Source organism: Lycorma delicatula, chromosome 11 (genome assembly GCF_047948215.1).
Source record: "Lycorma delicatula isolate Av1 chromosome 11, ASM4794821v1, whole genome shotgun sequence".
Lineage (NCBI taxonomy): Eukaryota > Metazoa > Arthropoda > Insecta > Hemiptera > Fulgoridae > Lycorma > Lycorma delicatula.
In genome coordinates, this window is record NC_134465.1 from 49424936 (window position 1) to 49441414 (window position 16479).

General features: G+C 29.9%; 1 protein-coding gene across 5 annotated transcripts in view; it reads left to right on the forward strand.

Annotated features, from left to right (window-relative positions):
- LOC142332251 (transcription intermediary factor 1-alpha-like) overlaps positions 1 to 16479 on the forward strand; it is a 127168-nt gene that overhangs the window by 73672 nt on the left and 37017 nt on the right. For all 5 annotated transcript variants that reach the window (XM_075378563.1, XM_075378566.1, XM_075378565.1 and 2 more), the window contains 2 exons: positions 1220 to 1414; positions 4188 to 4300. In XM_075378563.1, the coding sequence (XP_075234678.1) occupies positions 1220 to 1414; positions 4188 to 4300 (308 nt within the window). The remainder of the gene's footprint in view (positions 1 to 1219; positions 1415 to 4187; positions 4301 to 16479) is intronic.

Genomic DNA, 16479 nt, shown 5'->3' on the forward strand with positions numbered 1-16479 from the left:
AAATTCTGTTTGCTTGATTCTAAGTATTAATTTTATTTAATTGTAAAAACTTAATAAAAATAAGTGCGTGCATTTATATGAGAGAATTCAGTTGAAAATAAATGCCTTACTATTACTCCTGATTAAATGCAAGCATTATTACTGCGTGTTGCCACAGAACAAAGTTTAAAACATGAACAAACTAAAATGGAAATGATGTCATACCAGAAGCATTTGTATTATGAATAAATCCTATTGGTAGAACTAGAATTGGTCTTGAATCTTTGACAACTGTTGGTCTGTGATTTATATGAATTTGGAGTGAAAAAAATTCAGTTTGATAAACAGGATATGCTGCCGGCTGTCTAGTATAGTAAAACGTTTCAATACTAACTGCTTGTATTCTTGGATAATAATTCCAAGAATTTACAGAGGAAGAGATTTTTAAAGGAAAAATATACAAAAAATTTTAAAGGTGGCTTAACTTCCTTTTTTAACCACCAATTATTTCAGTAACATTCACATTACCTGAGGATTTATTTATTCAAATATACAGTAAAGTCTTAGCAATTTTTTAAATTAATATTATGTTACAAAACAAATTTTAATTTAAAACATAATTTCACAGAAATTTAAATTAAAAGAGAAGTTTGCTTTTATTTATAAGTTTCCTGCTAAACACGTTCATTCTTGATTTTGGGAAAATTAGATTTTACGAGAACTTCTAGGTTATACCTTTAGGTCAGGAGCAATGTAGGTTGTTGGTTGTAATTTTTACAAATCTGTGAATAGATTTTCTTTAATTTCTTATAATTGAAAAATGTGTATATATCCTACATTCATGTGCATCTTATAAAGAAAATGAAGTCATTTCTACTGATGATTATGATTTTAAGTCAGATCTCATATGATTTTCTTTTTAAAAATAATTTTTGAGCAATTGTTTCTAAAAACATTTGCGGAGTTTCTTATATAAAGCAGATTTTTTTTATATTATTGTGTTTTTAAAGGTAAAACTTTGTCAACTAATGAATTGTAATGCATCAGAAAAAGCATAACATATAAGTGAATGCCTACAGTGCAACAATGGATGTGGATTCTCATACCAATATAATATTATTGGCTTACTCATGTGCAAAAGTTTAATTGAACTGTACTCTTATTTATATGTATAGGATACATTTTTATTTTTATTTAATATATTTCAATTGTTGATTAATTTTAATTTTTTTTCTTTCAGATTAACAAATGCAATTAATGCTCGCGGTAAACAGTTGGTTGTTAGATTAAATGAAGTGTGTGATGCTAAACAAGTTACATTAAATGAAAAGAAACAAGCCCTAGAACAGTTATCTACTTTAACAGATCATTGTATTGAATTTGTTAATAATGCTTTAAATCAAGGAAGTGATCTAGCATTGTTATCTAGCAAATCGTCAGTACTATTTTCTAAACTTACATTATTATAGGTGTAAACTTTTTAAGTATAATTTTAATGATTCAATAATTTTTTATTAACCTTTTCAGGGCTAGTGTCACGCTTATGTGACTACTGTAAACTGTTCACATTGACTACGGTCGCATAAACTCGTTTTAGAACTTAATCATTTGAATATGAACTTGTTAACACGACTAATAATTCTTTCATCGACAAGTGCTGCACTTAATTTATTGGCTTTAAAATTAACTATTTGCACTATCGATAGGTTGCAGTTAACAGCTGGAAATAGACAGGCTATATTACATTGCCATATATTTTCTGAAATGATGGCTACAGATAGATATTTGAACATTCTTAGTATGCTTCATTTTGCCAAAATAAAATGTTTTCAAAATTTAAGAATTATTAAATTGAAATAAAATATCTCAACGGTTTTATCCTTTTTATATTATAGTAATTGAGGAGCCCTTAGTCCGAAGTTCAAAAATTGTGTTTTAAAATTTGTTTACAAAAAAAGTTTTACATTTTAAATTACTTAAAATAATATTCATTCCTAGTGGTTGTGAAGTGATAAATCATACAGAGAATGACTACATAAAGATGAGAACTTTAATAAAATAATCTGGTCTAGCATGAACTAGGATTTACAGTATGTTAGTCCTGAAAAGGTTAAAGCTGTAGTAAAACTTTTCTGTGTTACTAATAGATTCTTTAATAATGTACAGAATGCCTATAAATGTCTGTATAATTTTAAGTATAAATAACAATTTAAATATAGATTGCAGGTGTTATAAAAAGGGTTTATTTAAGATTAGTATTCAAAATGGTTCACTGATAGTGTTTCAGTCATGTGAAAGTGACATGTGGCAAAATAGAAGATATACAAATTTCATTCATAAGCAGCCATGAACTCAGTTGTTAAAAAATGTATAAAAATGAAATTGTATACAGTCGTTCAATACAAATATAGAAAATGATGTAATATGTACACCTCTGGTAATGGCCTACTACTATTCATGTACGATATTAAATGTTTATGACCATAGGAAGTGTCAAACACAAGAAAGGTACACATGTGACAGCCAAGTACATATGACTCAAGTCAAATGACTTTGATCACAACAATAATGTTTTTGCACAAGTCATGACATGACAAACAGCAGCACATAATTTAGATATTTCTTGTTCGACTTTATATAAAAGCTAAGGACACATTTAAAAATGTGTCCTTACAAGTTTCAATTGCTAAAGGCAAGAATCATTTAAGGTGTCTATATTCGTAAGAATTTTGTTATTACCATGCTAATCATTTATCAGGTAAGGTAAATAAACAAAATATCAGGTCAAGAATCCTACATTTTAATGATGAGGATGTTAAAGACATACCAAAAGTTAATGTGGTACAGTATAAGTGGCAATATCAGCCTGTTTTTCTTTCATATAACTGATCAGAACATGTACCTTGAAATGTTGGAAGATTTTGCTTTTTCTCAGTTAAAACTTGTACACTTAACATCACTGACCCCTGTAAGTCTCTCCAGCTTCACCAGCATCAGGCAGTAAATTGTCTAGTAATTTGTGTAAAGTCTCAGAAGTATCCGAAATTACACCAAACCTGGTCTAGAGAGCAGACAGAAGAATGTCCTTTCATTGTTTGTGTTCCAAGACACTATATACTATGCCCCAGGGATCTGTTTCCGTGCTCATGAACAAAGGAATGCCAGGAGTCCCTTTTCGCAGTCCAGACTTTATGAAAGTAATGAGATCTCAGATTTCTGTATTGAGCAACAAGGACTGCCTGTCGTTTGGGAACCCTCAATTGAGAAGCTCTCTGCAAATGACAAAAAACCCTCTTTGTGCGATAGCTTCCCTATTCCACCATGATGCAATCCTCTTTTGACTAAAACTTTGGGGAATTGAACACTCAGCAGCATCAAGAAAAGCCACTGACAAACCAACTGCCAGATCTTTCAAATCCAACACATCCAGACTGATCCAAAAGTTGGAGCCTGGTTAAAAATAAATGAACAAATTTCTTCCAGTTTGTATACCTGTGCAGGAAACGATCCTGTTGCACTGGAACATTACATCGGTAGCGCTCACTCAAGCAACCTGCATTCTCGTAGACAAGCAATCTATGATCACTTAAGCAATCATGAATTACCTTCCATTTACAAAATAGGCAGGGGTAAACCTACCAATGGTAACATCGATGTTCATTCCACCAAACAGTCAATGCTCATGTACCTTACCTACATAGGTGGGCAACTTAGCAGGTACGTTATATACCTGTGATCATGCTGGGCTAAAAAGCCCTCTAATTCACCGCCAACATTAGTGAAGATGCTGGGATCGAAAGAGCCAGCCTATTGTTGGTAACTGTTAGCATGGCCTACTTCTAGACAACCAAGAACATTATGCCTGTCTGGCAGCTGCACAGTAAGCCTGATGGATTTACTGTTTGGATGAAAAACAAATCATTGATCAAGGATATTTTGGTAGGCTTGACATGCTGAACAACTCTGTATTTAGTAGTTCTTTTGCCAGACATGTGGGATGCTCAAGAAAGTCTACACCATTCTAGTCTCATGTCTTGTTGGATGGTTAGCGGTCTCTGGTTTTGCCACTGAATAAAAGTTTTTTGAGATGTTGCTTTTCATTATTCTTTTTTTGAGGTTTTATGGTAATTATTTATTTTTACTTGTTTCATAATTTGTATAAAATTTAAGTATATATAAATTTAATTTTTAAAATAATTTAATTTCAGAAATTTAACATCCCACCTGCAAAGGATTAAGAGTCGTAGAGCTGATATACCTAATCCAGAAATTCCTGTAAGGATAACATTAGCATTGGATAAAGTACCAGATCTTATTAAAGGTAAGAATATTTATTAAAAAAAAAGATGCTATCTTGTATTATGATATTGTTAATTCCCAGACCTGCTTTTATAAACTTAAAAAGTAGAAAAAAAGAAATGTATGATGCCATTATTGAGTTATGAATTTAAAAGTAGAATTAGAATTTTCTATATTTAATTGGAATATGATTCACTGTGGAAATATTAAATGGCTCAGAACTAAGAAAGAAGGTATGAGGAATTAAAATCAGAGTGAAACAAATCAAGAGCTCTTTATCGTTTGGTATTATTCATTGAATAGGTAGAAGAGAAGATTTAGCTAGTACAAACTAAAAATAAATTCAGGAATAGATTTCCAAACTTAATGAAGAAAATAAATAAATTAATAATTTATTAATTTTTGTTGGCATTTGGTTTTCTGCACACTTACGTTATGTATTCCTTAATATCTTTGCCTCTAAATATCTCTAATTGTAATATAGCTAACATAGCACATTCATTTGATCTAGTTTGGTATCCTGGGAGCCTATTTTTTCAATCTCTCCTGATGACTTGATTTCAACATTTTATTCAGTATAACTTGTTTACAACGGAATCCTTTGTGCAACAGAATAAACAGTGAAATGCTACCTTGAATTTTCCTAGTCTGATGAATTTAATGTTTATTTACTTGTACCATAGATTCAAGGTTAATATGAAAATAAAAATTAACTGAAAATTTCTTCTAAATTGTACAATAGCCTAAGAAATATTTATGTAAATTTTTACCATTTTCATGTTTTCACCAAGTTTGTTTTTCTTACCATATGGTATTTCAGAGATAAAAATCGGAGAGGGGGTCCTATTGACTAAAAGATTATTTTGAGCTTAGCTCAAAAAATGTGTCATACTGATAACCTATCATCCAAAATGAAATAACTGATTTATGTAGCGCTACAGTCAGGAAACATGTCACAAGGGTTAAAAAAGCTTGTGTTTACAGCATTTTGGCTAATGAATCTGCGGATATTTCTGGCAAAGACCTGCTGTTTATTGGATTACGTTTCTTTGATAGGAAGGACAATGATATCAAAAATATTTAGTTTTTATAGAACTTTAAGGACTTAATGCAGTGAGTATTTGCCAAAGCCGTTGAAGATTTTATGACAAACTTAATCCTGGACCCTGTGGGTTTAGGCGTCGACGGATGTTCCACTACGTCTGGGAAAATAAGTGTACAGGCGATCTTGAGACAAAAGTACAAAAAAGCCTTCTACTACCATTGATGTTCTCACAAGCTTAACCTTGTCATGAACAACTAAACTTTATCCCAGAAATTCAAAACTGGGTTGTAAATATCAAGGAGATAATCACATTTTTTCAAGAGTCAGTTTTACAATGCAAGCTTGTTGCTAGCATTCCTAGATTGTGTGATACTTGGGGGGGTCAGAAATACAGGAGCATGTGTGTTTTTAAGGATCACTTTGTTTATTAATGCGTTTGACACCTTAACTGAAGAGGGAAATGCAGCTACAAGAAAAAAATGTTTATCAAATGTGTACAGTGGTGAGTAGATCTTCATTTGTTGGGTTTAACATTAATTGCTATGTATTTTGTTATACTGTAACCTGTAGCAAATGCACTTTAATTGAACGCGCTTGACATAGTCAAAACCAACTAGCACGTTCAAACTATCTTGACATGCTAAGAGTTCATTGGAAAGATGCTGAGAACATCACAACTGCCGTTTTAAAAGAAGCAGGTGACATTGCAATGAATTTGAATGTTGATATAACTACAACTTGCATTGCTGGCTGACAGAAGCATAGAAGCAATCGTCCACCCAAAAATATATCTGAATTTTAAAGAAGGTTGGCTAATAGTTCTTTGTTTGGATTCCATCATATCATCTTTAGAAATCAGATGTTCTGCAGACAAATCGCCTGTATTTTCATTTGATTAACATGTTTCATTGGAGAAAAGTAGTGAAAATACTTCATCTTGTGTCTCTAATAGAAGACATTCAAGGAGAAAGGGAATTGTGGTTCAAAATGTGGAATGAGGTACAGGAAGTGCCAGACAGAAGTTTTAGAAAAGAGTGAATTGTTTTTTGTGAGTATTAGAAAGGCTCTGCTGATATTGCTTTTACAGCCCTACACAAAAGTACTATGAAGTGTTATTTAGCTCCTTTCATTGAATTAGAATGTAAGCAGTACCATTTTACCCATCTGTTTGGTTTAGTGGTGAACTTATCACAAATCAGTTGATTTCAAAGTCTAGAATTCTAAGGTTCAAATCCATGGATTTAAATAGTAAATTGTGGATGCTGGTATTCTTTGGTAGTTTGAAACTCAACTACCACACATCTTAGAAATTATCGATGTGAGACTACACTTCATTTACATTCATACAGATCATTCTCTGAAGTAATACCTTACAGTGTTTCTGAAGGCTGCAACGGAAAAAAATACCATTGGTGAAAACAGGTTAAATGGGTGATTATCTACGTTAAGCATTTATTGACAATGGGTTTTTTAAAAAATATTTTGTTCTTCCTTTTGTTATTGTGTATTATTGAATAACATTCTCCCCTCGTAGACTACCTTTCCACAATGAAAGAAGTTAAATTCATAAAGCTCTGTCCCCATTATGTTTTGAGCTAGTTAAAATCATTGGTTTTGTAAAAATTTTATTGTTGATCTTCATTATTAATAATTTTTCACTTATGTTTTTAACTTTTTAAGTGGTACATAGTACTCATAGTTGTATTTATTTATAAAAGGCAACAAGACAATAACCAGAACAACACTTGTAATTTGTGTGTTTTTACAACAGCAACAGTAAAAGTGGGACAATTGTTCTTCATATTACATAAATATCATCAAAACACATTTTACATCTCATTGTATCTTCTTCATTAAGATAAAAAAAAAGTTTCAGTTTACTAAAATCATTTACTTTTCTCTGTTAAGGTTGTTTACAATTTCAAAATTTTCTCTTATTTAGATTACAAAATTATAAACGTTCCCAAAGTGTGGTTGTATATTAAGTATTTTAAATGCCCATGTAGGTTTAATCCCCACATTCAGCTGAATATTCAATTGATAGGGTATTTTTTTAATTAGAATCACCTGCCATTAAATCATCTTAATAGTAGATTATCTTCGTATTAATAAATTAACTTAATTTTTTTATTGAAGATTAAAAAAAGTATTTCTGAGATATTAAGATGTAAGTAACAGCAACATACATATACACGTAAAAAAATCTGATAACCATAAATTTTTTGCCGTGTTATTACTCCTTTTCTTCTTTACATTTTTTTAATATTATATTTCATATTTTATTTCCTAAAAATAAATTTAGTTTAGAGGTGGCAGATCATTTGATAACAAAAATGTAAAACATGTTTATTGGGTTTCAATTAACATGTTTACTAAGGGTTTATTTTGGAATATGTGTTCTCCCTTTGCTTAAAATTATTTTTCATTTTCGAGTTCAGGTAATCCTGAAAATGTATCTTGAGACTAAGAAAACTCGTAACTGAATCTGGAGTACAGTTGATTTATTTAAAATTATGTTTCATTATGCAGTAATCATATTAATGTTAAACATATAGCTATGTACATGATGTCTGTTTGAAAAGTATCTGACCATATAGGTCATGGAAAAAGTTACACAGTGACCAATCCTTGTCTCTTGAGCGGTCCTATTGTGATTACCTCACAGTTACCAAGCAGTTCTTCCATTGCTAGAAATATTTTTCATACTCTTCTTTTGGAATGGCGGCTACCTGCTGTGTTGTAATTTTACCATTACATCCTCCTGGTTGTCAAATTTTAGTGGTATTTTCAGCTTTGAAAACACGAAAAATAGCAAAAAGCCATCTCTTATCAGTAAGGAACTTCCAGAAATTACAAAAAAAATTATAACCATAAATATGTGAAAATGTTTTTATTAATACATAAAAAGTTATTCTCATTTTCCCACACATCAGATTAATTTCTAAAAGCATAGGTTAGGTTATAATAAGAGAGTTAAAGAAACTAAGGTATAGCAGTGTTTTGATTGGTGAGATTTTTGAAGTTTAAAAAAAGATTGCTTTAAACATGTATAAATTAGTTTGAATTACTGTTTAATAATAATCAACATTCATGTGAGTGAATAATCTAAAATGTATTTACTAAAATAAAAAATTTGTAAAAATACTATCTAAAAACCACTTCCTGTAACAAAAATCGCATTAAATCTATATTATAAAATCATAATTACTTGCCAGTTGATGTAATTACAAACAACAGTTACCGCAGAAATGTGGTGGGCATAGGTAGTTTGAAGAAAACATCTCTTTCTTTTTTAGTATTTAGCTTTTATCCTGCCATAATAAACTTTTTTTTTTCATATTTTTTATGTTAAATTGTATTTCGTTGATATTAAAAAAAAATCATTCTTTTCTTTTGTTTAAACAGAAACTTTTATTACTTAGATTATTTTTCTTTGTTTGCGTACTAGGGCTTATACCTGGTAAGTTTTTTAAATTTTTGTTTTATATTAAGAAGAGTAATGCAAATTTTATTTTCTCCATTTTAAAAACATGTAGGTATAGTACATATTACACTTTTTAGCTTTTACTGTAAAAGTAAATTAATCGCTTTTTCATTTTACTGTAAAGTTTCAATTAAATTACTTATTTTACATGCATATTGTAATTAAAACACTAAGGTGTTTTGAGCAATTTTCTTATTTTTTTTTTACTTATTTTTTGCAATGTTTCAAATAAATGTTTTAATTTCAAAAGTTTTTTTGTTAATAATTTCACAATTATCTTTCCACTGATCACATATTTTTTGTTTTATTGATTTTATAAATCACAAATACTGTGTTAATTTTACATTAATTTATCGCACATGTTTTCTTGTCGAAAGTTGGTTTTTTTGAAATATACTTTTTTTATGCAATTATTTCATTGTTTTTTCTTGTTATTCTGTGCTTTTATCGATGTATGGGATCAAAAAAGTAATATTTACTGCTTATTCAGTTTTTAGCTTTTTTCAGGTATCACATTGGCCGTAAAAAATTATTTGTTTTAAGGGTAAAACTTTGTGTTGTGCAGCCTTTTCTTTCAAAGAGCAATGGTACCTTTTTTCATATTATGTAGTTTGATAGACAGCTTGCGACTTTATATATCTAGGATCATTTTTTTTGTATTAAAAATCTGCCTGATAAGTAAAGGGTAAATAATAGATTGATAGTAATAAATAACAAAGATGTGATAATCAAATTTTTTTGTAATAATTTTCAAAAGAACATGCAGTCAGGTCTCTGTTAATCGAGGTAATTGGGATGTTGCCGGCTTAGATTACTGAATCCGCAGTTAAGAGTAAGTTTTGTTCATGAATTCAGGCAACAAACCATGTTATCAAATTGGTAGCAGAATAAGCAGCAAATTAAAAATGATAAAAATATTAATTATTTTATTTTACTGTATTTATTATAATAAAATCAAGGATTTATGGTCTGTAATTTATTTACAACTAGTTTATGAAAAGGCAGGCTTAAGAAGAAAAGAAGAACAAAACTTCACCTCATCAAATACCCATCATCTTTTCCAAAAATTACAATTTTGTACCAGTTAGCACATTCATCTCCGTCTGGAAAGAGGAGGAGTGCATTGCTTCCTCCAAACACTAGGACCCCAAAAGGCGTATTCCTGTTAGGCTGGAAGGCGCTAGCACTGAATGGACATTAGGGCATGGACTGAAGTAGAATCACTTCAGGAGAACAAAACTTACATCTGCTTACTCTCCCATGCTCAGTCCTGGTCATTTATTTACCACTGATCTAAACGACTAGAATGCAAATAACAACTCCATCTATAAATTAAACAAAAAAATCTATAACTGCCAATAAATAAATAATGACTCACCCGATAAACGAAAGACAACAGCAAGGGTCGTCATTCGTCCAGGTTCTGCGATTAGTAGGGAGATAATTAACTCTCCTGCTATCCTTGCATTCCGTTCCAATAAAATCAATAGTCACTAATCACTCTCTCACATTGACTCGCATAAATTTAGTGTGATTTTTTAACGAAAAGTTCTTTTGCCTTAACTGAGTAACATGGTCCATAGCAGCATAATCACGCAAGTTTCATACTACCATTAAGTCAAGGAAAGGAACATAGTTTTGTTGTACTAAATATTGGAGCGCTTTTGTGAAAATACAACCCCTTTATTGTGGTTAACTTTTTAATTTTCATCAATCTATTTATCTTTGTCACTGGAGCTTTCATTAACCTCTATCATAACTTTCACAATCTTGTCATCATAAAATTTAAATGTTGGTTTCCTTGAATCCAATTCTAACCAGTTTTGCCCTTCATTTTCCTTTGATTTCACATCCTGGGCATATTAAGTACAAAACCCCTCATTTGATGGTATATAATGCAAAATTTTCTGATTGCTAACCTGTCTAATTTCTGGCCATATTTTTATAAATGATTTATTGATTGTTGTTTGATCAATTGAATTTCATGATTCTGCAGCATGTAAATCACATGTTTTATGGTTAATGTAATGTAATGCAGGTGTAACTTTAAGCTCTGATGCTAGACCTTTCATTTATGTTTTTTTTTTTTATTATTGCTATGATGATACACTGATCCATAGGTTGACAAATTGGTGTAACATTTGGTGGAAATAAAAATTCTCTTAATGTTTCCTGAAATTAGAACATCTTCAGATAGATGGCAGACATATTGTCCATCAAAACTGCTTTTTCTAATAATTTCTTTATTTGTAGATAGTTTTTCACATGCCAGATGAAGCTGTTAAACCAATTCTCAAAAATGTCTGCATTCATCCACACGTGATTTTTGGTTAGCATACTTAATAGGCAGTGAATCTAATTTTAAATTTTTTAATGGCCTAGCTTTACTGATCACAAGAAGAGGTACTTTGTCATCACTACTAGCGTTACTGCAGACAAGAACAGTTATTCTCTCTACTAATTTTAAAGCTAGGTGCAGAACCTTCGTCCCTTGGTGCTGGGGTTTTCAACGGTAGCATTCTAAAATTTAATACTGTCTCATCTGCGTTATATACTTATTCTGGTTGCAGATTTTCTGACTGAACAAGAAAATAAACTTTTTTGATAAAATTAGCAGCGTTGTCAGTATCGGCAGTAATTGCCTTATGCCATGACAATTTCTAAATTTCTCTAGCCAGCCTTTACTGGCAGAAAATGTATCTGGACTGTTCAATTTTTTGTTTAGTTGGATAGCTTTTTCTTGCAAAGTAGGGCCAGATGCTTGTATTCCAAAGGTTCTCTGTCACTGCTTACATTCTGTATCAGTAGTAATGTCTTCTCTACAACTAGACATTATAATAAATTAACATAACACAATAGTCACAATATTGAACGTACAAGGAAACAACACAACACACTACAACTACTACATTGTATTTCAGTACAGCAGATACACACACTCACAAAATATAGACAGATTTTTATATGTATAGGTAACAGAAACTAAAGAAACTTTATTGTTTTGCTTTACTGCCACGTGCTGTAAATATGCAACAGTAATTATTATGTACAGTGAATAATCTTCAGTAATAGGCTATAATAAAATTCGTGCATGGAGTAAATGGCATTTTTTTTAGTTTTACTGTACTTCAGACTTTGTACCTGAGGCTAATTATGGATTTAATAAATGATTTGTAGCATAGTGAAAAGATGCCAAGTGTGAGCGGGATTTGAACCCGCAACCACCGGATGAAAGGCAGAGATGCTACTTGACCACGGCGGTAGGTTTTTTTAGTGAGGCTCCTACTGTATTTGTAATAAAAAATAAAATATGAACAAATTAAATAAAGGAATTCTTTAAAATGCTACTTAATAAAAGTATGTATTAGTTGTTTTTGTCAGCATTAAATTATATATCGCTTAAAGTTAAGAAAATTAATTTATTAAACAAGTAATAACTATAAAATTGTTATATACAGCAGTACCCGATTATTATAAAAACTGCACTGGATTTTATTTATCATAATTTAAATAAAAAAGAAAGATATAATTCATGTGGCTTTATGAAAGTTAAGTGATTTAAAAAAATAATGTTAAGGTTAAAAAAGTCTGGGCTCTCCAAAATATCAGCAAATAACTTATGTTCCTCATTAGATGAATGGTAATCGATCTGCTGTTAAAGGTCCTTCAAAATTTAGATCATTATTTTGTTTTATTCTCCTTTAGAATAGTTAATGAAAAAATGTTAATTCAAAGATTCATGTGAAATAATATTTCGATGCAAAATCAGTCTGTTGTATTATATATATATATATATATATATATATATAATCATTTTACTTTTGTAGAATATGTTGAATACTACTTTTACAGTTGTACGGTATTAAAATATTATTCACTAAGGTACAAAATAAATTCAATTTTCAATACAATTCAGGTTGCATTAAAATGCTTCATACCTGAATTATTAAACATATCTATCCTACTGAGTAGTGAAAATATGCCTACAGATTTTTATTCAGAATTAAATCTGGAAGCCTTAACATACACCCAAACTTCAGTGTCGATTCATTATCAAAATCTTAATTATTTCAAAAAATTTAATAATTAGGATGCTTAGAAAGGGTTCTCATTCTTGGTATGGATTTTAACATTTGATAGCAGTGATAAATTATTTTTTACTATTACATGTCTGTAATGTTGACAAGCAAACAAATCTGGTATTGTGACCTAGTAATTGATCTTTGATAATTTAAAAAAGTGTCAAATCATACGTGCATTTTAGAGTTTTTTGAGATTACTTTAACAGGTGAGGATTTGGGTTAAAACATTTTACACGTAGAACAGTGTTTAATTATTATGCACAATTAACATTTCATGTCTTCATTTGCAAGAGTCCAACATTTACTGATTAATTATAATATGATTATCCTCCTATATTTGCTATATTAACTGTGACTTGCCTGCACTCAATAAGTTTAAAGTATTTTTGCCAGAATATAATGACATAAATAAATTTGTCACCTATTGCAATTTCTCAGTGTCTATGATCTCTCTCAATTGACATGTTATTTCTATAGGCTATAAATGAAATATTTTTGTACTATTTTTTTCTTAACGTAAAGCACTGATTATTACAAATGCTGGCCACATTTTAGTTTAGTTTTTCCAAGTAAATTCTGTGTGCAGGTTATGTACAGATTTTACTTGTTCGCTTCCCTTAACCAAACAATCATTGTGCTATCTAAACGTAATTAAAAAAAAAATACCTTTTCCAATTTCTTAATAATTATGATTCTAATTTTAATAGACTATAACATATTTTAATTTCTGTTAAAACTGTCTGCTACTGTCAAAAAATTATTTTGATTAATGAAGATTATGGTAGTATTTTCCTTAAAATAATGCCTGTATCACTTAAATAATTATCAAAACCGTTTAAAATTGATGAGTATAAAGGATAAAAGTCCATATTTTAAAATATGTAACCAAAAAGTTGGGTTGAAGTTGCATACTTCAACATACAGAGTATGTTGGTTTGAAGTTACTGGGCTTGGAAACTCCATATACAAAGGGAAAAAAATTGTTCTCTTAAATTTTTCTGGAAGTTTTTAATCTTATTTCTAGCTTTAAAAAGGTTTTTGTTATTATTTATTTTTTGAAAATAAAATATTGTGCAATGGAAATATGGTGTAAATTGTCAACTTATAACTTTTTACAAAGTTATAATAGCTCAAATTCAGGTGTCTTCTTTCATCAGTCAGATTATAGTTTGAGAAAATCTAATGTACAATACATTTTTTTTTACTAGTCATCCATCCAAAACAAAATCATCACGGTAGTGATGCATAAGACACCACCGCCAGATATCAATAATTAATTTTGAAATCCTGAACTATCCATTTTCTCATGTATAGGGTGCGATTATGAAAAAAAGAATTCAATTATTTATTATTTTACATTTTTCAGAATGCTTTCTTAAGATTGCATTCTGTAGGCAATGAAGGATATATATGTGTATTCCATTATTCAGTGTTCGGCTTTCTAGGGGAACAACATGCTAACAAACACTGAATTTTCAGATTACTTAGAGAATATTTGAGCAACTTCTTACTGGTGTCCCAACTTTTGAGCTATTTCTGCAATAAATTAACTTCTATCATTTTGAAGGTACTCAATGTTTTTGTCACAGTAAATGCATAATCAATGGGATTACCAGTCATCATCATCAACCCAATATCACCACCCTTGTTCTGTTATAGACTTGTTGTTGTTGTTCTTTCGTAATGTATTTAAAAAAAATGATATTGTAGTCTGTGATGATTGTTATTTGAACCAAAGAAAATTTGATTTGTGTGCTGCTGAATGAGTTACAATATAACTTCGTTTAACTACGGATATAAGATATATTTTGTAATATCTCTAAAAACAGATTCATTGCTGACCATATTTTGACCTCATGAATGCTGCTAACTTATGATGAAATAGTAATTCTCTTATCATTGCTGTGTAAAGTAAAAGTTGCAGATTGAATTTTTACATACTATGCAATTTATATATTCAGGGTAATTTGTGCAATTTATCACCTATGGATGATTGCAGGACTACTGCTTATATTTTTTGTTTCTTTTATTATTTATCCTCTGGCAGGATATGAGCATTTCAAATAACTTTTAGGTTATAGGAGATTATTTTTTTATATCTTTAAAAGTGGATAGTTTTGTAGTGATACACTTTGATGGGTCTATAATGTTATAATTAGCTGTTAATTGATAAAAGGTAGTGTACAGTGTACAAGCTAAAAAAAATAAAGAAAGCTCCAGTGGTAGGCATGTCTAGAGTGCTCTAATAATCGGCGTAGTTTCTGCTGAGTACTTGATATTTACGTGCTAATCAACAAAAAGCACAACTACAGAGTAAAAACAAATAACAAAACTTAAACCACAAAAAATTACAGTATTCAAATTCTTTGTATGACTTCAAATTGTGTATTTTTCACCAAAAGAATTCAACTGTCAAAACACTGCAACATTAAAAATTAAAAACTTGAAAATATTTAGTTATTATTTTTCTCCAATACTTTTTTAACATTAATAATTTGGTATATAAAAATTTACGCATGGTAGGCTTCATATGGGTTTAAAAAACTATTCGATGCTATTAAGTTATAAATTATTATTAAAATTTTTGTGGGTTTTTGCACCTTGTGTAATCTATCTTCTAGCATGTTTGCTTATTTGATATATTATTAATTATTCTGGTGGTATTAATTTCTATTTTATTTGTACATATGGACAATGGTTGTTTTATGTTTCAGACTTTTGATATTTTTGTTGCTTTGTACAGAACCAGGTACGGTAGTTTTAGTGAACCTGTGTTGTAAAGTGTGTTTTTACCAAAACGTCCACCTACATTGTCATGCTTTAAGTACTGCAAAATTATAGGCTTACTACTTACTACTGATAGTAATACTGAACAAATTAAATTTCAATAATTCTATTGGTAAAACATTTACGGTTATGAATAATACAATGAGTTAAATTTTGGTAGTAGGCGATTTTACTGATTTCTACCTTTTGCCATATTTAATACAAAATTAATTGCTCTCTGAGAGTTGTGAGATGGGGTGCTATGGCTTAATTAAGGAAAAAACCTGGATAATTTACATGTTGTGCTATTTTTAATGAGTTTATTTTCATTAATTTCCTTCTTCCATGAAAGATTAGATCTCTTGCCCGTTCTTATGTGTTGGAATGTGAATAAATTAAATTAAATTACTATTTTACTGCTCTGTGACAGTGTTTTTATCTATCCCTTTATAATTAAGTTCTCTGGACTCAAATGCTCATCACATTGTCAGTTTTTGTGTTCTACATTCATTAATTTCTTTGTCATTGTCTTTGATTGTAATTGAGTCTAATATCTTTTTTTAATTAAAAGTAGAAATGTTTTAAAATAAACAACAAAAAATATATGAAGTTTCAATATGATACCTACTTTTTGCATAAAAATTAAATATTTTATTGTAAATTTCATAAATAACTATCACTATCTTTAATAGCTTCTTATGTATAGAAGTAAAGTTAACATTTTACGCATTAAGACTGCTTAATTGTTCACATTTCTTCTAAAGTTGCTTACAGCAGAAAATTTCACACTCTTGTAACTTTTTTCCATGATATCACAATCCTGC